Source organism: Taeniopygia guttata, chromosome 1 (assembly GCF_048771995.1).
Source record: "Taeniopygia guttata chromosome 1, bTaeGut7.mat, whole genome shotgun sequence".
Taxonomy (NCBI): domain Eukaryota; kingdom Metazoa; phylum Chordata; class Aves; order Passeriformes; family Estrildidae; genus Taeniopygia; species Taeniopygia guttata.
In genome coordinates, this window is record NC_133024.1 from 54704334 (window position 1) to 54729991 (window position 25658).

General features: G+C 35.8%; 1 protein-coding gene across 4 annotated transcripts in view; it reads left to right on the plus strand.

Moving 5' to 3' along the window:
• Positions 1–25658, plus strand: part of DIAPH3 (diaphanous related formin 3) — a 198346-nt gene that overhangs the window by 133686 nt on the left and 39002 nt on the right. For all 4 annotated transcript variants that reach the window (XM_030271637.4, XM_072928486.1, XM_030271643.4 and 1 more), the window contains 2 exons: positions 9633–9728; positions 10167–10226. In XM_030271637.4, coding sequence (XP_030127497.4) covers positions 9633–9728; positions 10167–10226 — 156 coding nt within the window. The remainder of the gene's footprint in view (positions 1–9632; positions 9729–10166; positions 10227–25658) is intronic.

Genomic DNA, 25658 nt, shown 5'->3' on the forward strand with positions numbered 1-25658 from the left:
CTAATTTTTGCATTATGTCTGTTTACAAAAAAAAAAAAAAAAAAAAAAAAAGTCATACATATGAGGAAGGAGATGTGACAGCCACAAATCACCAGAAAGGAGGTATCACTTGATACTTCCCTAAGTATGAGGTAATTTTTCAGCTACAATTATATTGTTTTGACAGTAAAGTATAAATCTGGGTAAATTACCAAGAACATCCAGATGTTCCCTCAAGAATAATTGGCACATACATGCTTGAATAAGGTTCCAGAGAATGATAAAATACAGGTATGTTAAATAAAAAAAAAATCTAAAATACTTAATGTGATACATCTTATGTAAAACATCTGCAGAAGCCACAGCAAAAGATAAAGCAAAACCTTATCTGTTCACAGAATTTGATGTTTTTAGTGCAAAAAGGTAGAACTGATCTGAATGTATATTAATTTAATCAACAACTAATAGTCACAGGTTGTGCTCTAAGAAGATGTCAGAAGTGTTAAGTCTTCTGGAACATGGAGGTTCATGCATTTATGGGCTGAGAATGCAGCAACTGCTGTTAGTTTGTACTATGTAGAAGCTCCAAAAAAGCAAGTTGTTTAGAAGAAACAATTATTTTCCTTCTGAAAATTTTACTTAGAAGTGGAATCTTTGGAGATAGCAGCTGAAAAGCTTATGTGAGACTGAGGTTTACACAAAGCCCAAGGAAAAATAAATAGCAGCTGTATTTGGAAGAGAGAAAAATAATTAGAACAAACAGAAATGTTGAAAAAATTAAGGGTCAATAAAGTAACGTCTGTACATGAATATTCTCAAAAGGCTTGCCATTTATATTATAGGAGTAAAATTTCTCAATGAATGTAAAAACAATGCTGCAAACTTAAAATGGCATTACCATGAAAAACAATTACAATCTCTGGAAACATCTTTGGGATTAAGAGCTCTAACAGCTCTAATGTTTGTACAGATAATAGGTTTTGATTTGAGCAGGCATTTCCTACTGCAAATCCTACCTCACATCTCCCTCTGTAAGGAGGTAGACGTCAGACTCCTCTAAACTCTCACTCCTGCTATATGATGCTTTTATTCCCTCTGTTTTTTTTTTTTCCTCTATCATCTAAAGTTTCTTTTCCCAAGTTGCAGAGGAAGGAAGGAATAGATATCCTTACTAAAGCATTGGAGGATATGCTTTATTTTTACTTTCCTCAGTTCAAGGTTGTAAAAGAGCCAAGAACCTGCTCTGTAATTGTTGAAAAGCTAGCTGATGGGAAGGTCACGTCTCTGACTCTTCCTTCAAACAGAGTCTGCTGCTGCTTCTATTACTATGCTGTTTGCTAGGATGCTTATCTTCACCCAGCAATACCTCAGTGGTTGTACAGAAGTACAGTCTTGTTACTGCATACCAAAATATTCTTGCTCTGAAGCTTGCTGACAAAAGTTGCTTGATTTCTCTGGCAGCTTCTCTCTATTGAAGGCTACTAAATTCAAATACCAAGTCTTTGAATCATGAACAGCTGGAGACCAAGAGACCATTCTAGAAATGTAATTATATATTTATCCTGTCCTTTGTATAAATGTTTCCTATTGGCCTCTAGTGCACAAAGGCTGCAGGGGTAGATGGGCTGTTGATCTGATTTTTTTCTGGATATTCTTAGTCATTTACACTTACCCAACCAAAGGGGCTTTTCCACTCAAAGCTGTCCAAAAGTTTTCCTTAGAGTAAGCTCAGTCATGCAGTCCAGTCAGAACTTTATTCCTCCACTCGTGAAAAAATATTTAACCTGAAAATTTCCTTGAGCCCCTCATCTCTGTAGCACAACTTTCAGTATGAGCAATCACTGTGTATATTTTCTAATTTATTGCCTGTTTATAAATTTAAATGGAAACAGTACTGTGCCCAATAAGCTCCTTCAGAGGCACACAGTAGCCAAGAGACGAGATGTTTGCACACACCCACACAGGTGTATTATGTCCACCTTCATATATTCTTTTAAGAAGCTATATTAAATTAATAATGCTCCTATAGTTGTTCTTCCTGCTTTCTAAATGAAATTGTAATTGATTCATCTCAATAATAGATGTTTGTATTTTTTTTTCCCCTGTGAAACAAAAGTATAGAATATATTAGTTTTTGGCTAGTCTGGAAAGCAGATTGGTTGTATTCTTATTAGTGTCATTGGAGTTGTCATATGTAAAGAAAATGGGAAACTCCTTAATAGTAAAACATGTTGACTGACTTCTTCATATGTAATCAATAGTTCTTGCTATTAGCTGTCCTTTCAAATCATAGCCTTAGATAATCTGAGTGCATAAGGCTGATCTGTTTTAGTTATCAGTGGTTAAATAAAACTAAAAGAAACTTAGCATTGTTCTCAATTTAGCAGGCTTTTTTTCTCCACTAAAAGGCACAGCATCCCAAGCAAATAGGAAAAGGACTATAAAAAGATTGAGTCTTTTAAGTGGCTTTAAAAAATATTAGCTGGTAATGCAATGTAAAATACATTTCTAGACTATCCTGTATTGTTGAGCTGGTGAGATAGTAGGTGTGTGTGCAAAATTCAGTGGCCTTAGTTAAAAGGCAACCTATTTGTAATCAGTTTGTGCTCATTGCCTACTGTCCTCTCTGGGCATCTCTAAGATGAGTCTGGCGCAGTCTCCTTTACACCCTGCAGCATTCCCACAGATGTTGATATATATTGATAAGATCCCCCTGAGCCTTCTCCTTTCAGGCTGAACAGCCCTAGTTCTCTCAGTGTGTTGTCATATGTGTTGTCATACTCCCTTGTACAGGGGTGCCAGAGCTGGGCTCAGCACTGCAGACATGTCTCACCAGTGCTGAGAAGAGCGAAAGGATCCCTCTTGTGACCTGCTGGCAATGCTTTTCTTTGGTCACCTGTGCACCAGAGCCACAGAACTGACTCATGATACGTATGTTGTCCACTGGAATCCCCAATGACTTTTTTTAAAGATGCTTTCCAGCCAGTTAGCCTGCCATCTGTGCTCCTGGATGAGGTTTCACCTCATCACATACAGGTCTTTTGTTGGACTTCATTAGGATGCTTATGTGCTAAGCTTTTCAGGGTTCTTCTGAATGGGTCAGGCATTATTTTGAATTTTGCACCAAATGCAAACTTGATCAGATTGCAGTCTATTCCACCATTCATGTAATGAATGAAGATGTAATAAATATTATCCCCGGTATGAAGTCCTGGGGTACACAGCTTCTAAGGCTTAGCTTTCTGTTCTTTCTTTTATAAGCCCAGTTTACCTGGATGTCTCTCAGAAACCCTTGCTCTGAGAGTCATTCTGCTGGATCTGGCACCAATATAAATAAAACTCTCTGGAAAACTCTGTGTGAGTTTACAGTAGCTTTATTTCTGTTGTCATAGAAAGGACTTACAGACTCACAATGAACATCAGAAATGGTTTATTAACATTTTTATTAGCTCAGTATTAAGACTATTTCACTCTCAGTCACCTTACTTATATGGGAAATTGTGATCCAACTGAGATGCAAGAATTGGTACCTTACACCACTGAAGTATTTTGGTATCTCTGTGGTAAAGAACCCCTCTTACCAGAGCTTACCTTAGATTTTGTATGAGTGACCTTAAATTAAAGTTGTGTAGGTATACCAACCTTAATTTCCAGAGCTGATTTGAAAGGAGCAGTTGTCTTTCAGAGTTCTTGAATGGTGGAGTTTATTTTGAATGTAACTTGTTTTAAGCTCTCTGGAGCTTGGAGCCCTCCTTGTTCATATGCTTAGAGTCAAAATGTATCTATTTCTAAACCACAAAAGCACTCTAGGACAGCTCATCAATGGGCAAGTTTATCAAGAGCAAACAAGATGGCATGAAACCTACTCTTCTCAGCTAGATTTATGGAATGGTGCATCAGTCATTAGGAGAAATCATACCGGTTTAGATTATGTTTGCCAAGGGCTCTGAATCACTATCAAAGACTTTCTACTTTATGTTGGGAATAAGTAAGAAATGTAACTCTTCTGATACTGGACTAGAGTGTTGATTTGAAACATGAGGTATGTGCATGTGTTTTGCTTTTGGAAGGGCTGTTACGTGTCCTTTGCCTTTGCAGTGAAGTCACTTGACTGGAAGTGTCCTTCCTTTGCAGTGAAGTCACTGCAAATAATGATACTTTTCTTAAGTTGCATTTGATACTTCTAAATCTAAAAAGAGCTGTCCTTTCAGCCTGTCCATCCAAGGCACACTTGGCAGCTATTTCTGCTTGTAACTGTACACTGAAAATTTTCTTTTTCTTAGTGTATTGTAACAAGGTTCTTCCAAAATGTTATCAGTGTAAAAGGAATCTCTGTGTTCTGGGTCATGGCTCTTGTTTGTCCACTGTTATTGAAAGTCAGACTGATAGTAATATATTCGTTAACTCACCTGTCAATGAAGATTATCTGGCTGCTGCTATGGCTTTTACCAGAAAAAATTCAAAGCCTTATATAAAGTTCAAGTTGAAGTCTATGTATCCTGTGCATTTTCTTGACAAAGTTGCTCTTATCATTCACCCACAATTTCTTTGTAAAATTGTATCTGAATTTCATTGGAATGAAGACTCAGGCTTTAGGTAGTCATTGCTAAATGACTTCCTAAATGTTTCAATGTTACATTGAAACATTAAGGTTGCTTTATATTTTTATGTTTACAATGTAAAAGCCTTCAGAAATTCTTCTGCCCTCATCTTGTACATGGCTGAAAGATCTAGAAATTGTTCAGATCAGCACTATGAATACTGCACAGAATCTGGCTGCCTTACGGTCTGAGACTGAAAAGATGGAACCCACATCCAAGACGTTGGAGCCCACTGCTGCACTGATGGCTTCAATTATCTTCCTCTATGTGATCTGCTGTTCTGCTTCCTGGAGCCCAAGTCATTCAAAACTACACACGCCTAAAGCTTTCCTCTTGTGATTTTGTTCAGAGAATGTTACCTCAAATTTTGTTCAGATGGAGGCCTTTAGTCAGCTGAGCAGTGCTTTGTAGCCTGCACTAATCAAAATCAGTCCTTATAAAAACAAATAAAAAGGAATTTTCACTACATCTTTAAAGTAAAGGTACAATATTAGTAAAGTTAAAAGATGTAACTTTCTTTTTTCCTTCCTTGTGCAAATAGTCTGGAAACATCTCAGCTGTCACTGTCCCAAGCCTGGTAATCATTTGCCTCTGAAATTTTTGTAAGTAAATGCACAAGACAGGAGGGAGCTAAACCTGGAAGTAGGCTGTGAAGGGCTTACATTTTAGTCAGTCAAAAACTCAGTGCAATATGGCTAACTTGAATTATGTCCTGAGCTGAAGAGGAAGGAAAAAAGCAGTCTGTATTCTAGCAAACAAGAGCAAAAAAGTATCAATTCTGGTAGTTACTGAATTGAGAGGATTTAATTTTTAAGATGAGAAAAACAAATCCAATAGCTTCAGCACTCCAGGTTTGTTGTTAATGTTTATAAAGGCTTGAGTGCTGCCATGGAGTTATATCAAAGATGAAACACAGATATTTAAACTCAGCTATCCAGCTAACTTCAGAAGTAGTAGAGGTTTTGCATCCTTTTCCTTCTGTAACAGGTATGGAATCTGTAAGGTCTCTTTTTAATGTATGTACGTGTCCAAGTTGTGTGGTTTTAGTCTGACATGAAACTTAGTGTTTAGCTTTAGGAGCTGGTCTTTTTCATTACCTACAGTATAACAAAAAGCTGCATGTTGTTGCAATGCCATAAATAAAGGCAAGTGGAAGATGATAGTCAAAATTCCTGTAGCTAAATCTTGTAAGTGCACAGATTGAGTAAACAACATCAACAGTAACCATGCTAAAGAATCCCTTGTTTGCTTTTCTGAAACTTCTTGGTATTTTCTTTTGTGAGAAGACTAGCTGAATAAAACTTTGATTCTGTGAAAAAGAAAATATGTTTTCCCCTGGTAAAGTGACCTTTTGGAATCTTAGTGTTCTGTGGTTCATTTTAGATTGGACAGGTTCAGGGGAACTGTAAAAATGAAACATTTTTCACCCAAAATAATCTTGTTACAACACACTTTTTATAAAATCACATTGCTAATGATATTTGTGATTCTATCATGTCAGTGGACTACTGTCCTGGAATTACGGTATGTATAATTTGTTCTTTATAAGTACATGAAATGCAGGTGTCACTACTAACTGCAGTATCTGTTGCTATCATTATAAGATATTATAGGTGCACATGTAAAGCTAATGATACTCACTGCACTAGAGGAGAAGGGTCTTTAATATTCTTAACATTTTTAAAGATGTAATTATGAAATTAGGTAGTTTATATCTGACTTGGCACTGAAATGTCAAGGGCAAGACTCACTGGCTACTTTGGGAAGTTTACTTCTCCTTTAGATGGTATTTAAAAGACAGTTGTATGAGTCTTAATTAGGTATGATATTAAAAAGTGTTTAAATCTTCTATTCTGCAGTTGAGGGAAAAGAGATCATTTAAATCATAAAAGGGTATCTTTCTCAAAGGAATTGCTGTGGACTATGTAGCTATCTGCAAGCCAACCAGAATTCCTTGTTCTATGATGTCAAAAGATTGATACACTTGACTAATTAGGAAGACGGTTGGGACTGGTGCCAGTCATCTGCAGCAGCTTGTGAAAGCCGATTTAAGGTCCCTTAGGAAGTGTCAATATCGAACAGTATTTGTGACTCTTGTACTGGCATGGTAGCAATGTTGTATACAGCTGTCCCAAAGTAATTTAAAAGATTTCTCACATACTGCATGGTAGACTCTCATTTCTTAATCTTCCCATCATAGACACTTGGACTACATTAGTATTAGTGAGGGTACTGATAGTTGCCTGCATAACTAGACAGAAGTTGTCACAGTCAGCTGCTGATGTAGGTATCAGAAGGATACCAGAAAGGCAACCAGAATTTGGAGCTTACTGAAACTGTATGAGTTTGAAAACCAGGCTTTCTATGTGTTTTGGGTACAAAGATTGTTAAATACGTGCTTTTATTTGCAGTGGTTAGCTTGTTTCAATACATCTATGTATACAGAAGAGTTTATATATTAAGAGGAGGTTTTCATTCAGGTTTCAATCTACTACAATTTATTCTTCTAATACTTTTTTGTATGTCAACAGAAGCACTAATCTCTAATCCATTTTGTGATTACCAGAATATTTCAGATAAGTGTGAAAAACAGATAGTGCATGTAAATGTTACAACTTTACCACAAGAAGTTGTGGGTTTGCAATATTTCTGTTTCATTATTTTAAATATTTTTTAAATTTATTTGATTAGCCTTTTTGTAGTAATCAGGGATTTTTTTATACTGAAAATTCTGTAGTAGTCTTGGACAGGTTTAAGAGGAAACAGATGACATGCTGAAATAGCATTGAAATTTTTCTTCTGTTATTCCTACTTTCTAAAATAAAACTTATTAATTCTTTTCCTAGACATTAATGGCATAATTTTGGTGATTATGATACTATTCAGTGTTGTTTGAATTGCCATTACCCAAAATGCTTATAAGCTTTCCTCTAGCATTCATGTTTGTTAATGTAACCAATGGCTTGGCTCAAAATTTCTTCAGGCATCATGTTGGTTTGAAACTATTCACTGATTATATTCATTCTAGACATTAGTATTTTAGAGAATTGCATGACATCAGATACAGAAAGTTAAATAACAAAAAACCTCCTACCAAACCAACAAGAAAAAATAACACCACAAAGAAACCAACCCCAAACCAAAACAAAAAAAAAAAAAAAAAGGTAAAACAAAATCCAAACTTGAAGAAGCAAATAGGAAGCCAAAAACATAGTCTGAGTGATTTTTTATAAGGTGTATTCCAAGCCATACTAATAGGTGTGATAGTCCATTAATCGTAAGACAGCAAACTTCAGTATAATAAAGCATGTTGTAGCAAACACAAAAAAAATGAAAAAAACATTCAGTATTTCAGTCTTCATGTTTATTCTACACCTACTATAATATAAATGCTAGGTAAAATTATGATTTATTTACTAATTTTCACTCCTTTGGTTGTGTGTGTAGCACTTTTGTCTAAAGTTGAAAACTAGTCTGGTAGTACAGAGTATAGAGAAAAGAGAAGAACTAAGGGTTACTGTTTCTTGTATAAAAAGCTGGCGGGCTGGCTGAGCCCAAAGAGTGGTGGTGAGTAGAGTTACATCCAGCTGATGGCTGGCCATGAGTAGCCCTCCACAGGGCTCAGTGTTGGGCCCTGTCCTGTTTAGAATCTTTGTCAGTAATCTGGATAGGGAATTGAATGCCCCCTCACTCAGTTTGCAGATGATACCAAACTGGGTGACAAGTGTTGAATTGCTGGAGGACAGAAAGGTTCTGCAGAGGGATCTGAACAAGCTGGATCTGTGGGCTGAGGCCAGTTGTCTGAGGTTCAACAAGGCCAACTGGTAGGTCCTGGATGTGGGTCACAGTAATCCCCTGCAGCACTGCAGGCTGGGGTCAGAGTGGCTGGAAAGCTGCCCAGTGGAAAAGGCTCTGAGGGTGTTGGTTGACAGCAGCTGAAAGTGAGCCCAGTGTGTGCTCAGGTGGCCAAAAAGGCCACTGGCACCCTGGTTTGTGTCAGCAATAGTGTGGCCACCAGGACCACGGCAGTGATTGCTCCCCTGTACTCGGCATCTTGTTATATGCACCAGGTACTTTAGATCCTGATTTGCATATTCACTGTTAGCAATATCTGCTGACCCTATCCAAGATATATAGGTCAACAGTATTGACCTAGGGAGTTTTGCCCAGTGGGGTATAATGAGATTTCTATCATGGAATTCTTTATTCCTCCATGTAGATTTTTTTGTTGTATAGTTAATCCCTGGGTTCTGTTCTTTGTCCTCCCATGCATACATACAATGGGGCAGCAAGGTTAAAAATATAGCACTTTCTGATGTGTTTATTAAAGGAAATAGAAGGAGTGTGTTTAATACTTGTGTTTGGTTACCATCTCAGAGTAACATTCATAATTCTTTTGGGGGTTGTTAGGCACCTGTGTATATTATTAGGTATTATAAGCATATAACTCGATGAGTAGAAGTTTCCTGAACTACATCTATTATTTAATATTGGCCAGAGGTTATTAAATGTGAATTGAAAATGGCTTTTGATTAAAGCAACTTATGGATATCACTATATCCTATCCAGTCCAATACTGTTCAGTCAACTCCCTGCTGAGAAACAATTTTAACTTTTCATCACAATAACTGAACAGTCTTTTGTCAAACGTACCAATCGTATAAAGGACAGCTCTCGAAAGCTGACATGAGACTGATTATCTGCAGTTGTAGAAGGGTACTAAAATGAAAATATGAGTTAAATGACATTTCGCTTAAAACTATGCTTGACTCTCCATATAGAGAAAGAGGAATGTGAAATTGGTGGAATAGAATTTGGTCTAGTTCAATCTCTAGAAGACCAAGTCTGTTGTAGTTAATTGCAAGAGAGCAATTTGTAAATATTAAAGCAGCAGTCAAAGTTTGAAATTAATTGTTTTAATAATACTATTGGTATTGGTATTGATATGTATACTAGTATTATAATCCCTTATTATTGTTTTTTGTTGGTGTTATTCTTTATGCTTTGATATTGCTGTGGTAACCAAGAAGGTTCCTTGTTTTTCCTTTACAGAAGGTGAGGAGACTGGAGTGATGGATAGCCTGTTGGAGGCCTTGCAGTCAGGTGCGGCTTTTCGAGACCGAAGGAAAAGGATACCAAGGTCCAAAGGTGAATAATCTATTTTAGATTTTATTTTCCAGAGAAAGTTAAAAGTATTATGGGTCCAGTGCTCTAGAATTTAGATACTGTCAGATTTAATTCATTTGTGCAGCGAGTTTTCTGGGATGTTTAGATTGTTGCCATGTCAGTAAGACTGGAAATTAATGTACTAAACTTATTATAGCCAGATAATTATGGCAAAGCTTTTCAATACAGTCAAAGGTACTTTAACTTTTCAGGGTTTATAATTATATGGGGGAAGTGACAGTTATCTTGCTCCATAAGTGAGTCTGAGTCAAATTATTTCTCTGGTATATAACTGTCATTTATTCCAAGAAATATGTAACTTGTAATTCTTAAATTCCTAAACTTCTGCTTTGTAATGTTGTAATAGTCTGGTAGCTTTCAAACCGGTGTTTTATTTCCATTGTTTCTTTGCTTTTGCAGACACATCACAAAATCTCAGTCCAACCACACAGCGGCCTGTGCTGAAAGCTTGTAACCATGGTAATGAACCATATTCATGAATTGTATGCACTTCTTAGCTTAGCTTATGTAGTTGATCTGTGCTTTCAAGACTGCTGTGATTATTTTTTCAGTTTTGTACATTAGTGGAGTACTAAACCATATCAGAACTTGTTTTTTAAGAATCATCTGAATATTACATCCTGAAACTATACTTACTGATTCCTCTGCCAAGCTCTTCTGTCTTTTGTGGGATTTTTATTTATTTAAAATTTAATTATGTTTTTAAATGGTAGTACTTTTATAGTCCTTAAGAATTATTATGCAAGTTTTTTGGGGTTTAGGGAATTGTAATAGAAAGCAGAGATTGTGTAAAGTTTTAAGTGTTACTAAGTGCCTCTTATGCTGAATCTGAGAACTTTTGGCATTCATTCTGTGTTTCTTTGTCTTGGTTTTCTTGGTGCTATAGCTGGAATGGTTTAAGGTATTGTTTATCAGCATTAATTCAAAAAGAGTGTTGACTTAACAAGCTTATTGTAAATGTTTATTCGTAAACTCCTGAACTATCTCACTATAATCAGTAGAACTTGTTCTCGCAAGTTACAGTGCAGGTGTGGGTGCCTGTTAGCTTTGTTAGATAGTCAGTCTACCACACTATTATTATATTGACTGTGTTTTAATTATGTTTGAGGAGTCCAGAGTGACTCAGTTGCTCATGACTAGTGGTTTCAGGAAAAAGTTTCTATCTGTAGTCCTGTTAAAGAGAAGGTTTAATAATTGGGGGGGGGGGGGGGGGGGGGAATCTTATTTCTTAATTTTTATAGCAGATTGCACTATTTCTTGATATTTAAATGCACTATAGGTTTTATAGAACAGATGTCATAAAATTGATTCTATTAATTATACCTCATGTTTGAGTGTTTATTTCTCTAAGTGAGTGAAATAAAAAAAAAAAAAAACAAACCCAAACCTGTTGAATGTGGCATATAAAAACAAAGTTGAAGAAAATAGAGCTGAAATAATTTGTCAATAATTACAGAAATTGGATCAAAGAGAAATCAAGTATATTTGACAGGTACTTGCCTAGCACATAACATATTGATATTTAAGAAATGACTATAGAGCACATCTGAATTTATACGCTAAGTATTTCTGTTTGTAAGAGCAGTCATATTGAACACTGCTTCTTATCAGCACATTCCATCTAGGTATCTGTCTGTGGACAGACTGTAGATTCCAGTTTTCAAACTTAACTGCTTTTGGTCAAACATTATGGCCATGTTTCAGATTAAAAAACAAAACAACAAAAACAAATAGTCACATTCACCAAAATTTTAATGCTGAAAAATCTTGGTCTAAACCATGGACTAATTGGTAAATCCGATGGATATAATTTGGTGCTAAAGTTTGAAGGTCAAATATCTAATTTGGAGAGAAGAGTGAGAGTAAGCTCTTGGATTTTTTGTCATTTTTACCAAAATCGGTTTTTCCATAGAGCATTTTGAGACAGTCTCATTCTAAGACATTTTAAAATGAATTCAACATTTCTTTCACTTGTCTTGTTGGCTCAGAAACAGGCTAGTACAGATCTGAGCTTGATTTTAAGGAATTCATTAGCATGTTCTTGATTTGTTTACACTTGTCACAATGTCTGTGTGTTACATCTTACTATCTTGAGCCAAATAGAGCACCAAACCTGGTGTAGATTATGTTGAGTTCAAAGCATTGTTTTTCTTTTTAATAGAAGTATTTGGTCATTTAGATTACTTACTGTCTAGACTGCATGCTAGTCTTGGAGTGTCAAAGTCAATTTTGGATAATAAAGTTAATGTGGTCAGTCAATATAGGAATGATAAAGTTTCTTTAATTTTCTGTTTCTGGGTTCAACAATGTATAATGTCAGTATTGTTCTCTGTATCATTTTTTCTTGCACTTTATATCTGATATATAGATACATGCTCAATAGCCTGTTAGTTCTATCTGTATGTGTATATCAAGTGATGAATGCTCTATATAATGGTCTATTAGTTAGACACCATACAAGCAAGAAATCTGTGACTTCAACTCACTTCAGCTTCACTTCTCATATCCCCAGAAACTGGGATATGTCATTAGACAGAAGAATTGGCTTGGTTGTTCCTAATTTGCTGTTTTTTTCCCCAGCCTAAAACTTCAAATGGATGCCAAATTTTATATCATGGGGAAAAAAACACTGTCTTAATGTAAAGATATTTCTCTTACAAAAGTGGAAACCAAATCAGATCCAAGCATAAATAGTGTTAAAACCCCAAACTGTCAATTAAGTGCCTTGCAGCCACACTCTCTGTCTTCCCTGGTGGGATGGAAAAAGGTAAAGCTCATGTGTTGAGAAAAGAACAGTGTAATAATTGAAATAGGTTAATAATAATAATAATACAGAGGAGGAGAAGGAGACTGGAATAAAAAGTAGAGGGAGGGAGAGGAATGAAACACAAGAGAAACAAGTGATATGCAATACAATTGCTCACCACTGCGGACCAATGCCGACCCAGTCTCTTCGTAGCAATCAACATCTCCTGACCAACTTCCTCAGTTTGCATGCTGAGCCTGATGCCATATGGTATGGAGAATCTCTTTGGCCAGTTCAGGCCAGCTGTCCCAGCTATGCTCCCCCCCAGTTTATTGTGCCCCTGCCCACTGAGCAGGGCATATGCAGGTCATGTGAGCATCCCAGAGCATAGGAACCGAAAAATTCCTTGACTCAGGGTAGGCGCTGCTGAACAACAGCTAAAACATAGGTGTGTTATCAACATCCTTCATAGATTCAATTTGAAACAGAGCACTGTACCAGCTACTAGGAAGGAAATTAACTCTATCCCATAAAAACACGGGACAGGAAACTGGTTCCATGTCTCACAGGGCATGAAAAGGGAGAGAAATAGAGCCTGAATGCACAGCTTCTCCATAGCTGTCATATAAATGGAAGCAGGAAGGAAATTTTTCTAGCCATTGCCAAGGTCACCTTCATTGCTACAGAAGGTATCAAACTAGCATTTGCTTTTCAAGCTTAGCCAAGCCCTGTAAAACAAAGTAATACAGAGAAGCAAGCCAATGCTGCTCAGGTCTAGATCTGAGAACTGAAATTGTTTCTTTAAACTAAATAGACTGCTTAAGGGTAAAAAAAGAGCAATAAAAAATTTAATGTAATGCTAGCTAATGCATGGGCCATTTTTCTCTTCATGATCTTTTGAGTTTCCCTGAAAGCTCTAGTAGTGTTCAGATGGTACTTCTAGTTAAAAAAGTACTCATTCTCATGCCACATTCCATGGTAGCTGAATGTGTGTTATTTTATTTTCAATCTGACTGGATTCTTCTCTTATTGAACATGTTTCTAACATGATTCGTGTTTAAAAAAAAAATTGGATGTTGTGCTTGGTGCTATGGTTTAGTTGAGGTGTTAGGGCATGGGTTGGACTTGATGATCTTCAAAGTCTCTTCTAACCTTGTGATTCTGTGATATGCAGGTTTTGTCAAGTTTAAATCTGCTCTGTTTTTGTGACCAGAATTACCACTTGTATTTTTAATGCTTGTGACAAGGCCCATCAAGTCAGAATATTTCTTGTGGAGAAAAATTCCTGCTGTATAACTAACAGAAGTAATACACATTTGTAACTGCTAAATCTTGGAAGTGTTTTAATGCCTTAAGAATGCAAGTAATATACACTAGATTTTAGTGGATATAGATATGATTGGTACTTTTCATTCCCATTCATAGTGGTTTTAATTTTTAAATTACCTACTGAATTACATCTATGTGCAAAACTATGTATTAATGCTACAGTTTGCTTTAACTGCAAAGGACCATGGACTGCAGTAAATATTGTGGTACATACTTTTGCTGCAATTCCAATTCAGAGCACTGTTTGACACAGGCCAAATGCTGGTATAGTTTTAGTGGCGTGCTTAGGATTCAATAGCAACTAACAGAGGAGCTCTTTTATTTTATTTGGGAAGCAGAAGGAAGTACTTAATTTTCAGTGATCAGGATTTTGCACATTAGAAGATCATTTCAAGCAGCTAATAGCTATGGCTGATCTGAGTTTTTCAGTTATTTACCACAGGAGTCATTTTCAGTTATTTACCACAAGAAGTCATTTCCAGCTTGTATATTTACTTCAAGCTACTGAAGTCCAGATACATAGAACAGCATATCCAAGGCAGGGCAGAGCTCACTGCAGCACAGGAAACTGCATTATTCACTAAGTTTTTGGTCAGGTTTTGCAGCCTGCATCAAGTTCTCTGCTGCTATGGCTACCCATTTATTTGCTGAAGCATTAGCCAAGCTAATGCTACCTGAATTGCATGAATACAAATATGAGATGCAGCTTTGATTGCATATAAACACATACCTCAAATGCAGCGGAAAGGGTTTATCTTTATAAGCAGATCATATTAAAAATGCTGTGAGTAAAGAAAAGCTATAATAAAATGCAAGCAAAAAAAACCCAGGTTGCTTTTTGAGACTGCAGTGGTTGGAAGAAATCTTTCTGTCACAATCTGTAATTGCATTGTGGACTACATTTCTAAAGATGACAAAAAGGTCTTTTTTCTATATTGACATCAAACTTCCATGGTAAGAGATGGTTGTAATTATTATAGCTGTTTGTTCAGTAAATCTGTACACAGCAGAATAATTTTCATGTCACATGTAGTCTGAAGCATTTTAAAGACTTCTGTTAAATAAAAGCCTTATGTGGTAATGTCATTCTGTCCCAATTAAGCATAAGGAAACCATTTTTTCATGTGTGTTGACTTATTTTCATCTTGTATTTATAACAGAACTGTTGTCTGATATTCATATTAATGTCTCTGTCTCTGCTACCTTATTTTTGACAAGCGAAGCTGACAGTGATCTCAAGCTCATCTTAGTTCTTGAAACAGTGTGACCACATAGAGGTCATTTTTATTTCATCATTGTATGTGACAGCAAGCTATGATTGGCATTTCAACTTAATTTTTCCTTAAGTCTGTGTATGTGGCTCTCTTTTCATCAACTGTATGTAGTGAACATTAGGAAGCACCTAACAGTGAAGAAGCTACCCATGAAGATAACTTTTTCCCCAGAACATGTTAGCAGTAAAGTCACCCTATTGAGCATTAGCAGTCCTTCACAGCAGATACTGCTTTCAAGGCACTGTGCATGTTTAGCCATGGGATCACAAAACATCAGCACCACTGGTGGAGAAAATTTTTGTAAAGCTTTGTGAAGTTTTAGGCAAGTTTTCTAGTAGAAAACATGGAATAATTGTAGGCACTGTTATGAAAAGAAAACATTTAATAGGATTTCTATTAAAAAATGGTTCTCAGATGTTGCCATTTTAAGACCAGACCTTCACTTCAATATTGACTTCATAGGTCAAGTAAAATTGCTGCTTATTCTAACAGAAATAATTCCCCTGGAACCATCTACACTGTTTATAATAGTTTTTTTTTCCTAGCACATAAAGCAGAGTTCAAAGAAACTGACCATAAAAGTCAATTTTGCATGTGTGGAAAGAAAAAATAATATCCAGACAAGGAAAGTGAATTTACACATTTTTATTTCTTTCTTAAGAGCTATTTCTGCATTGCCACAGTTGCAAACATATACCATCACAAAAATATCCCTGAAGAAATTTCATTTCAAAATATCTAGGAAAAAGATTAATTTTGGTGCAGAGTTTTTAGCAGTCTCTCACATTCATAATTTAACGTTAAAATTAAGTAAGTTTCCAACTCAGAAAGGATGGCAGCCGGCAAGAAGAGATTAGAATGAAAAATGAGAACTTTTTTGGGGGCGGCCCTTTCTAACAAAAGGTTCTTTAGTAAAGACTGACATAGAGAGGTATAAACCACTTATTTATTTAATCATTTATTTATTTTAAAGTGCTGAATGCTGAAAAATTGTTGGAGACTGTAAAGAGTGGAAAAGGGTACTTCAAATTAGCAGTAGTAATCGCATATTATTACTGTGAAAATACTGATCTAGACAGAAAAAAATGCTATCTTGCCCTTAGTATAAGATAAACACACATTGGCAACCTTTAGAAGGGTGAGGAGGAATTGTAATCCTACTAAAAATTTCTCTATTTTGTTAAATTCTTGTGAGATTTCCCTTATAAACTCTCATGAGTGAGGTTGTACGCATGTCCTTCACCCTGTGTCTTATCATATAGCATTACATCTGAGCATAATGTAGACAAAAATGAGAACCCAAGCTTTTTCAGAGTAAAAATTTTAAGTACTACCCTGAGACAAAGTGGACCTTATAATGGGGCTTTTTCTCCAGAGGTTTGACAACTTCATTCTTAAAATGTGCCCTTTGAAGATGTCAAATTAGACACTTGGAAGGACTAATTGCTCCTGTAAATATTTTGCCAGTGTTCATTGGTTTTAGTTGAATAAGATCATGGCTCTCAAGGGAGGCAAGGACACTTTCTGCAAGATAAGAACAGTAGCAAAGAGGTGACATTTGAAAGCAGTGACACTGTACATTCCGTAACTGCACGTAGCCTAAATGTCAGCTTCATAATCGCCTAGGTAGGTAACCAGATTTCCAAAAGCTACAGCAGACAAGTTATATATGCAAATCAGTCGGCTGAATATTTATCAGTGGAAAATCTTAAATCTGCAAAGGGAGCTGTAAATTACAAGCAATTTACCCATATTTGTCTTTTCTTATTTTAGTCACACAGAACTTCCCATTTGAAGACAATTACCATGTTTATAGGTATAGCAAAGAGATTCTTTCACTTCTCAGAGAACTTTTCAAGTCTCTTCCATATTTGTTAAACAAGATTTTAGGTATAAATTTACCAGTTTGTTTCACTTCTGTTTTCTGAATGTTAAGAACAAGTAGTATCTAAACTTCTGCCTCGTTCTTCAGGGATTTTCAGAAATTTGATCTGAGTTGAAATTTTGCTGAACAACAACCATAAAGCTCTTATATTGTGGGCTTTTAAAAATAGCTGGATAGATACACACACATATATATTTTCTCAAAGGGGTTATCTTTCATAAAGAAACCACAAATAAACCACAAGTGAAATATTAGGTAGGAAATTTTCATCAACTACACATTAAAAACGAGTTTTCTCTGGTTAAAGATTTCACTGGGGACAAAATCTGAGATCCTAACAGAGTATGATTCCTGACCTGAGTCTGTTCTGTGACTCCAGTGATGTCTGGTTAATGTAACATTGTTCAGTCAGAATTCAAAAGATTTAGAGAAAGCACAAACATTTTTTCATTAAATTCTTCAAGCACTTTTCTTAAGTCATGTTTTTTTTTCCATGTAAGTGAATGTGTTCTATTAATGTTTTGGGATTTTTTTCCTCCTTTGGGAGAATTTTGTTTCATTTTTTTTCCAAAGTGGTTGCTGTAACAGAACAAAAATGTTGTGTAGAAGAATTACTGAAGTTATGTTTCTTTATAGCCTTTTTGCTTTATAGACAATTCTCTGCAAAGGTGTAAACATGCAGAGAAAACAAGGGTATCTTTAGCTTCTCCCTACTGTTGGGGTGGGAACACTTGCAAGATTTACTTTCAAGTTTTTGAATACTTTAAAGGGAAATTGGCAGTATCAGAATCGGTGCTTGTGCCTGTAAGTTGCTTGATAAATCCAATATCTTGTTTCATTTGAAAAATAAATGAGTCTTGTGTATTTCCACCATACATGCCTAAGGCAATATCTGCAGCAATCATCCAGCAACATAATCTGAAGCCTCAAGAAGGCCTTTTGGTAGCTCAAACCTGGAGTTCGTGAGTGATAAAGGAAGGAAATACAGGAGTCAAATGCAGCTCTTGCCTGAATGGCAGGAGGAAGGATGATAGCCAGGCTTCCACTGAATGATCAGAAATAGTGTGAGCAGGTTGGTCTCCAAATCTTCTTTTCTTATGGTGAGGTAGATTACAGATCCAAGATGGGAAGCTGCAGTTTAAGTAATTTAGGGAAATAATATTTGGATTTTGGAAGATACTGGACTAATAAATCTATTCCCTTTCAGCAAGCACTGCGAAGTAGTTTGGCTCCTATACTTGGCATGGTAATCTTTAGCTTTAAAAAAAAAGTCAACAACTTTTTAAAGCAAAATTGTTTTAACCAAATGAAAATCTATGTGAAGTCTATGCAATTTCCTACATGATTTTACTTCCTGGACTATAACTAGTAGATGTTTTTTTCTTTGAGAGACTATAACTGTCTAGTTAGTAGCATAGTCTTTCTGTTACAATAGTTTGTCATGGTGTCTTCAAAAGAAGGCTTTGTTTGTAATGGTGATGGTTTTTATTTCCATAGGGAAAAGAGTTTTTATCATGTTTTTTTGTCTCCTGATATTATCTATCTCCATACACCAGAGAAATAAAAGAAAAGCTGTTACCTGACCCTATAAGCTTGACTGTGTTTGCCATAGGTTTTAAAAAATCTGAAGACAGGGATTTGGAAAACTAAGAGTGAATTTATTCTACACTATTCAAACTTGCAATTCTTGATATTTTCCCTCCTTGTAGCATAGCAAAATGATAAAATAAGAAATTGAAAAGATAACATCGGGACTACTTAGTGTCATAAACAGGGAAATGGAATAAAATCTCAGCAGATTTTCAGCACAGGCAAATAATTATTCCAGAGGTTTTTCTTTTTATCTGTCTTCTTAGGCTTTAAGCCTGTTTCCTTGTATATGAAAAGAGATGAGTGTACATGGTGCATTATAATACAGTGCACATAAAAATACTTGAATTAGCTCTAGACAGTCTACTTTGTGTACTTGAGGCAGGATAGCTTTTAGGTCAGGAACAAATTTGGATATCACAGCCAAGTTTGGGGGTTTCAGAAGGTATTTGAACATCTGTGTACTACACCTAATCGAGCTATGCAGTTTCAGAAGCATGTCCAAGAATGTGGCAGGAATCATTACCATCCATCCCAATCCATTATGATTATTTGAATCAGTAGATTAACTTACATTTATTATTTATGGTGGCACTCTGTGAGTAGAGGAGCTAATGAACAGAAGGGAACTTTCCAGGGATATAGAAAACATAGTTTAAATCCTCACCTTGAGGGAACAATAAATCTTGTTGAACCAGGGTTAAACACAGCTGAGTAAGAGCTTTCATTACTCAGTTTAACTTTGGCACTTAGGTTTTACTGGTCTTTTAGCTTGGTAACTAAATTTATTAACAAGAAGAAATTCATACCAGAGTTGTGTACCTTAGCTGAAAGGCAGCTGTTTGAGTTACTACAATTACATGTTAGCCAGAAAAATAAGTTTTAAAGGTGGTGATCATCCCATTGTTTTCTCTAGGCTCTAGAGAAGGGATCAGAATATAAAACCTATTAATACATAAAGGCTTCTTCTGCTTTTATAGCTTTGTTTAAGGTTGTTATTTTATGATTTTGGTTGTTTTTTTACTGTAGTCATAATTACATTTGGTGATTTTTTAAAATTTTGCCTTAGTTTCAAAAGCAGAGATTAATCCCCAAATGCTCTCAACTCCTTGCCAAAATTGCTTTCTTTTCAGTGCATAAGCACAAAAACATTTATCTGGGGACATATTCTTATTTCAGTGGGTGCATTTTATTGGTTTATTATTCATCATCAGAGAAGGGAGAGTGAGTATATATTTTTTCCTTCCTATGCTCTAAAATGTAAATATCTCCTTTGATCCATCTTTTCCAAGAGAAAGTGAACTTTATGGTATCTAATCTTTCACTGCCCTCAGTAGCTCAAGAGCTGTCTGAGTCAATCTAATGCTTCCGAATCTGCTGATTAAATCATATGAACACAATGCCAAATTAGGCAATTAGGCTGGGGGAGGAGCTTGTGGAGGACTTTGTTTTGGTCAGTATTTATAAAGTGAGATAACATTAAATGACAGCTATGTCAAAATAAATGCTAGAAGCTAATAGAGGACCCCATCCTTTCCTCTGATCCTAAACTTCGTGGAGGTGAGTGGGAAGTGGCTTTGGTTTTGGGTTGCTTGGGTTTTTATAGAATCATTAAGGTTGAAAAAGGCCTCCAATATCATCAAGTTCAATTGGTGTCATCTACAAACTGAATGTGCACTTGATACTCTCATCCAGATGATCAGTAAGGATATTAAATAGGACTTGTCCCAGTGCTGAGCCCTGGGGAGCACTGCTAGCAACTGACTGCCAGCTTTGTTTAGTTCCTTTCTCTACCACTCTCTGGGCCTGGCCATCCAGGCAGCAAAGAGTTCACCCTCTCTAAGCCATGGCTTGTCAGCTTCTGCAGGAAAATGGTGTAGGAGATCCTGTTGAAGGGTTGAAGGTCTTACTGAAGTCTGTGTAGACTACTTGCACAGCCTTTCATCGGTCACCTGGATGATGAAAGGAGATCAGGTTGGTCAAGCAGGACCTGCCTTTCCTAAAACTGTGTTGGCTGGGCCTGATGCCCTGGTTGTCCTGCACATGCTGTGTGGTGGTGCTCAAGATAATCTGTTCTATAAACTTCCTGAGCATCGAGGTCAGGCTGCCAGGCCCATAGTTTACAGGATCCTCCTTCCCACCCTTCTGGTAGAAGTGTGAAATTTGTCACAATTTGCATTGTTTGGTTCTTAAACTGAGCTCTCCAGGCTCTCTTTGCAGATCTCTACAATTACACTGAAAGGTAGAATCAAAACAATAAACACATAAAATGGCTTATAATGTTAATTACTCTGGGAAATCAGGTGTTAAGCATTTTTAACTGACCTCCAAAATTATCTATGTATATAGCCTCTTGAAGAGATAAAATACCTTATAAACAGATGCGCAGTTTAGGGTGTTTAGGTTCCTTGTAGTGGCTAGAGAGAGGCACATACCTATCCTACACAGGAGTTAGCCTATATTAATTGTTAATAATTGATGACTTCATGCCTCCAATTTACAGTGCTTGAGGCTGAGATACCTGGTAAGGGCTGTTCATGTTTTAGTTCTCTGTCTCTTTGCATAATAAAGTTAATAAAACAGGACACAGCACACTCAATACTGCAGATGAAACAATAGCTTGAATAGCTGCTCTTTAAGTTCATGTTCTGTCCTAGGCAATGAATGATACAAGTGCTTCTGAGGGGCAAAAAAAACGTAGTTCTCTTACATGCACAAAATCTACATTAAGCTTGGATAGCTAACTTTGTTATTCTTCCAAATTCTAGCATTTTGATACTCATCTCTTTTCCTTTACTATAGAATATGCTTGTGTATATGCAGCTAGTACAATAATAATATTTTTTATCTATTCATGCTTTATTTAACTGGATTAAAAGTAAATAGATCAGTAGTGTGGCTTTAAGTTATGCAGCCTTCCTGGAATGCAAGGTGAGTCCTTAATTTCATCATAAACAGTAAATCAGGATTGATGTGTGAGTAGCTCCTTTTTGGCCTTTCAGCACAGAATAAAAAGTACTTTGCTATCAGGTAATCCTTAGTTTTATAATTGTACTGTAGATGGTAGTCTTCCTCTTTCTCTAAGAAATATAAAATCATTTTAATTCTGTGTGATCCATCATCAGGCAACTACTCAAAAAAGTAACATTCTTAAATGCTCTCAAATGTCCAGTAGCAAAAATAAATGAAGGGCAGAGTGCATTAAGGGATTTCCAGTTGTGTCTCACAGGGCAGAGAAAACTGCTGTGAGAAGAGCTCCTGGGATAGCTTCTACTCTTGCTGCCTTTAGCAATAGCTTCCTGACTAATCAGTCTCTGAGCTTACCCCAGTGCTTTAAGTCTGTTCTTTCTCTGTTGCCAGCTGCTGACTGAAAACAGGACACAGCCAATTACTCTCCGCTGAGCTTACCCAGTCTCTGTTTATCCACCTAACAGCAGTTGCTCTGAGATCATTTTATTGAAAACTTGTTATGTAGTGAGATCTGCTATTATAAAATCCTGTATTTGTTTCAGTGGGGTCAAAAATACAGGAATCTTACAGTCTAAGATTGGATTTTTTTATTTGGAATAGTTGCTTCCTATGGGACAGAAAACAAAGCATGCTGAAGTGAAATTAATTTCTTTCTTTTCCAGATTACAATGCCCATCAAATAGAAAAAGGATTATCTTTAATATTAGAAGTTAAAAAATAAACTGTTAACAAATTTTTATTTGCAGATACTACTGGCTATATCCTAATTTCTTGGCTTTTGTTCTGATCTTCCTTTGCGGATCTTTCTTCTTCCTTTCAATTCACATCAGAAACCATATGAATGATACCTAATGAGAGTTTTTCTTGTCCCCAACCACACCTTGTAGCATCCTTATTCTAACCCATCTTTCTTACTCATTTATCAGTCCTATAGAATATTATCACATTCAATAGAACTACTTAACTCTAGTTTATAAAACATTTTACTCCTATTTCAGTCTGCAACTGCAGGTTTAACCTAATAAAAAGGGCATTTTTGACCTGTGCCAAAGAACTATAATATGTAGTGTGGTCTAAAAATGAGACTATTACTTGTTATAGAAGCCTTTTACACTCACATTAATAATAAAGCTTTGGTGAAAATGTGCATGTTGAAGGAACTAAGCAACCAGAAAGGCTGCAAAGCACCTTCAGCTGATGTTTTCTGGGAAAGCTGTAGACAAAATATACTTTTATTACTTTTCTAGTAACTGAAAGTCCAAAGCGATACATTTAAAAAAATGATGTTGTAACTCCTCAAAGCTAAATGAGAGACAGGTCAGCAATAACTTAAAGTAATCTGCTGTCCAAAAGCAATAAAATATTTTAAAATTAAATAGCCATATAGTTTGCATCCTTTTTAAGTTCTGAGGTTAAGGTGGTGGGGTGGGATTCAAACATCCGATGCTTAGACCTCCCATCCAAAACTGAGTGGCACTCAGAACCTGGTTTTGCTCAGATACTGCTACAAGATGCACTTTAAGATCTGCTAGCTCTGGGGTTGCATCATGCAGTCAAACAAGATTTTCTTCATCTATACCTCTACAATGCCAGTGCATTGAGTAGTTGCAGGGTATTTTTTTCTTATACTTAGTACCTCTTTGCTTTAATTTAGCCCATTTGAAAAAAGTCACCAAACAAATGGGTGTTACTTCTTATTTTTAGTTTAAAAATCTTTATACCCTTAGCCTGAACTGAAGTTATTTCAATGTTTGCATTACAGTAATACATTTCTGCAAGTGATAAGAAAACTTACTTGGTCAAGAGCACTTTTAATAAAAGTACTAACTATTTCATATGGAAATAAAGTTTGACCACATTAATATACCAGGGCCTGGGTTTTTCAAAGCTAAACTAAACAAGTTAGGGAGAACAATAGGAAAATATCAGAAACGGGAAAGCTTATCTTAAGCTGCCAGTGTGTTCGCTAGTAAAGAGTGCACTGCACTGCCTTACGTTCTTGACTTCAATTGCAGATTTCAACCTTAATTTTTTTTAGTTATAAATGTAGAATTATCTTTACATCAAATTGTCTACCTTCAAAAACCAGGTTGAGTGCAATAAAATTTTCATAATCTGTTTATTTTCTTGGAATATGGTGAACAAGCTATTGGAGAAGTCTACTTCACAGTGCTTTGTATTTGGAAAACAGTGCTGCAGCATTACTGTCCTAAACAAGATTTTCAGATTATCAAGCTAATTATATACTTTGTACACTTACATGAGGTATACTGATGAGAAAAACATATTGCTCTTGAAGTGTTTTCTTGTGATGAAGCTGCTTCTCTGCAGTATTAAGTTCTGCTGCATATCTTTAGGACAGAAAGAGCTTGGTAGTTTTCACACTGCATAATACTATAAGTATCATAATTGGTATTTCAATGTCTTTTAACATGTTAATATTTGGTGTATCACAGACATTAAATTTAAGATTTGAGATTATGCCATTTTCAGTACATATTGAAATCCTTACTCTGCTTGATGAAAGTAGCATACTTTGTTTTACCTGTTGTCTTTGAGGAGTTACTTAACTTTGAGGTATATGAGCAGTGCTGGGTTTGATGTTTAGTTCTTAAACTTGCATAGAAGTGGGTATGTGGGAGTGAGTAAAAGAAAGCTGAAATATCTTTCAATTTACTCAGTAAATCAGTCCAGGCTTATTAAGTCAGCCTAAGAATAGAACTTCTATCAGCTAAACTTTCCACTGGGATTTATGATTGGAGTGCATATAATAACTCATTACTGATCAATGCACGAGAGATGCTCTGTTGTAATATGTATTCATGGGAAGTATCTGTACTCGTTTTCCATTTTACATTTTTGTAAATAAAATCCCATTAATTATTAACAAAAAATTGAGTCAACCTTGAAACTCTCACAGTGCATCAATCAAACAGAAGCAGTGATTTTTCTGGGATTATTTTCCCCAAATAGTTTTCCAATTAATATTACTTATTTCTTCCTTGTTGGAAAATTACATTTTCAGCACTTTAAGGAAACAAGAAATACTGCTGTCTAACCAATATTATTTGTTGAACTGTATTAATCCTTAAAGCAAGTTAATAAGAGTATCATCCAAAACCACAACAAGAGAATATAAAAATTACCCGAGTGCCACTACAGACACTTTTGATAAAAATGTTCATATTTCTTCATCACAATTGGAGTTTACCTAAAAGTTTAATTTCTAATACAACAGAAATAATTGCAACTAAAACTTGGGGCAGAGGTCTATTAGTTTAAAGAAGTGTTTCTTGTTTTTTCTTGTTAATTTTTAGAAATTGTTTCATTTGTGCTCATTCCTTTGATAATTTGAATATGAAGATAAATATGGAAATAAATTATTTCACACAAACAGTAGTGCTAGAAATGAGATTGTATTTTAACTTCTGAGTCACTTTTTAAAACCTACTCTGATAATAGTCATTCTCCCCATGTTAAAAAAAAAGAGAAAATAAAGCACTTACTTTGCAGAAAGAGATCAGTGAAGTATCTACATTTTTTACTTTTTCTCTGCATACAGTATGCTATACAAAGATGTGGCAGGTGACATCATAGTCAAACTGAGTCTTGAAGTATACTAATTTCTCGGGATGGGTATTGATTGCTAGGCAGTTCAGTGGCCCAGCTGTGTTAGCATGAGTCACCTGAAGGACTGTTAATAACCATTATTCTGGGTTGAGTTTGCATTTGATAAACTCATAAGCATTACAAAAAAAAGTAACAAATCTATGGTGTTTTCAAAGGTTCAACAACTCACAGATGCTTCCTGACTTAAATGTGTGGCCCGACAGGAAAAAGCAGCTTGAAGTTTGCTGTTTTGTTTGGGATAAAAGTTTTGAAGAGTGCTTCTGAAGCACTTTATTTACGTGTTTTATTTTCTGGTACAGTATTTTCAGTTAATTCAGATTCAGCTCAAATTAACAACTCTGTGTGCTTTGGGATAATTAAATTATGTTTCCTCTTATCTTGGCTCACCATGCAGACTGTTGCCCACCCCTATAGCTGCTTTTACTCCATTGCTATAGCAGCTCTGTTATTTAGGGATAAATCTTTTC